Source organism: Nannospalax galili, unplaced genomic scaffold (genome assembly GCF_000622305.1).
Source record: "Nannospalax galili isolate Female #2095 unplaced genomic scaffold, S.galili_v1.0 scaffold593, whole genome shotgun sequence".
NCBI classification, from domain to species: domain Eukaryota; kingdom Metazoa; phylum Chordata; class Mammalia; order Rodentia; family Spalacidae; genus Nannospalax; species Nannospalax galili.
This window is the reverse complement of record NW_008332686.1, coordinates 385,865-388,203: the sequence shown is the minus strand read 5'-3', so window position 1 is coordinate 388,203 and position 2,339 is coordinate 385,865. Positions and strand designations below refer to the sequence as shown.

Genomic DNA, 2,339 nt, shown 5'->3' with positions numbered 1-2,339 from the left:
TACAATATATGCATTTTGGTTGCCTAATATGTAATAATCATACTTTTAAACCCTGGGAACAACTTAAAGTATTTCATACTAAAGATTTTCAACATTAAAAAATGTCAAAAAAAAAATAAATAAAGGGGAGATAGTCATGAGTCTGAGTATAATCATGATGGCATTCTTTACATAAGTAGGTTATTTTGGACATGATATTGTAGACAATTATTTGATTATGAATAGCATATATTGCTACACTGATACATAATAACTTCCTTCTGTAGAATATGATACTATTTCCCATTACCTTTCCAGGACACTGCTTTTCCCCACAGTCTCTTCATTGCATTCTTAACTTCTGCATTTCTCAGGGTATAGATCATAGGATTTAACATGGGCGTGACAATAGTGTAAAACACAGCCACCATCTTGTCCTCTGTAAAGGTAATATCAGGGCGCATGTATGTGAAAGTACAGGGACCAAAAAAGATGATGACCACAGCGATGTGTGCACCACAGGTGGACAGAGCTTTGCGCCTGCTTCCTGCAGACTGCTTCCTCAGAGACACCAGAATGATAGTGTAGGAGATTAACAAGATGACAAAACTGCCCAGCGTAATGGTACCACTGTTAGCTGTCACAACACCACCAATGATATGTGTGTCTGTGCAAGCAAGTTTCAACACAGGGTGCACATCACAGAAGTAGTGATCAATCTCATTGGGTCCACAAAAGGGGAGCTGGAGCACCAGAGCCACTGGAATAACTGTATGCAAGAATCCACCCAGCCATGTTCCCAGCAACATTTTATTGCACCTCTCCCGGTCCATGATAGTCATATAGTGGAGGGGTTTACAGATGGCCACATAGCGATCATATGCCATTACAATAAGGATGAAGATCTCAGTACAACCAAAGAAATGAACCCCAAAGAGTTGTAATATGCACCCCCCATAGGAGATTGTTTTCTTCTTCACTAATAGGTCAGCAATAAGCTTCGGTGCTGTGGATGAAGAGAAGCATATGTCAACAAAAGATAAAGAATTCAGAAAGAAATACATAGGCAGCTTCAAAAGATTCTCCAAGCAGATGGTCAGCATGATGAGCAGGTTCCCAATAATAATGACAGTGTAGAAGAAGGAGAACACCACAAAGCACACTTCCTCAACATCTGGGTTCTGAGAAAGTCCCCAGAAGATGAATTCAGTTACATTATTTACTTTTTCCATGGAAGGAATTTAATTTTCAAATAATTTCCTGAAAGAAAATGAGATACCATCAGCATCTCTTTCTATCTCAGAAAAATAGTACTATTCTGGTAATTGATGATGAAAATTGCTGACTGGGATGCATGCTGAAAATAATTAAAGTGCATCTATCCAGAAAATCTTACCTCAAAATGACAGTCAACTTGTTTACTTCAGATGATATAGAAAAAAAAAAAAAAAAAAAAACCAGAGGTAAAATAAATCTCTTAAGTCACACATCTAACCAAGAGTCTCACATACCTAATCTTTTCTTACGATTTACTTCTCTCTTTACTCCTATCACTGTAAAAGACAAACAAATTTTGGAGGAACTCTTTGATGTGAAATATGTTATCACAATAGTAGCTAATAAACTTTGTCTTCTTTTCCTCTTGGAATTTAAAGATAACCCATTCTGAACACTCTTTTCCCCAATCACGACATCTATGCATGAATCTTGAAGAAGTGGAGACTGGATGACTTCCACAAGTTTTCCTTTGCATGTTTATGGATGTGAATTTCTGGTCCTCTGCTCTCAAACTTCCATGGTAAAGAAGCAGAAGCATAACACTACATTCCTGATTCTGAAATCATGTTGCTATAACCTGGGCCATAAGTTTACTTTGTGTGGCTATTAAAGTTTCATTTGTCAAGTGATAACTTTTTGATTGTATAATGATTTATCAGACCAGCGATAATTTTTACCACAAATTTAATCTCTCTGTCAATCTAGAATAATATAAAATCATGGCAGAGTGGCATAGGTTAAAAAAAGAAGAGAGATAAAGGATTTTGTACAGACAAGTGATCTCAATTTGATTTGAATGGAGGGAAGATTAATTCTCATTTATCTTCAATCTCTTCAAACTCAGTCTTTGCAGATTCCCTAAGATTTACTGTACCTAAACATTAGTCTAGGAACTGAAAAAGCAAACAACACTAACAAAAAAATAATAAAATAAAATTGCTATTTAATATCGCCATTATTTGTATCCTGATTATGTAAGTTTGTGGTAACATTAACAATTTTTCTCAGTTATTGGTGAAATTCAATAGTTAATGAAGAGATTGCCATTTATATTTAGCATGAGTTTAGGTAAAGAATGATCT

At 35.7% G+C, this 2,339-nt stretch overlaps 1 protein-coding gene across 1 annotated transcript; it reads right to left on the bottom strand.

Moving 5' to 3' along the window:
- Positions 1-275: 275 nt before the first annotated feature.
- Positions 276-1,211, bottom strand: LOC103729624 (olfactory receptor 4S2-like). The gene has a single exon (XM_008827702.1). The coding sequence runs from the start codon at positions 1,209-1,211 to the stop codon at positions 276-278; it is 936 nt and encodes a 311-aa protein (XP_008825924.1).
- Positions 1,212-2,339: the final 1,128 nt, after the last annotated feature.

Bases quoted from the DNA above. Each gene is read 5' to 3' on its own strand.
- LOC103729624 (XM_008827702.1), bottom strand. From the start codon at position 1,211: ATGGAAAAAGTAAATAATGTAACTGAATTCATCTTCTGGGGACTTTCT.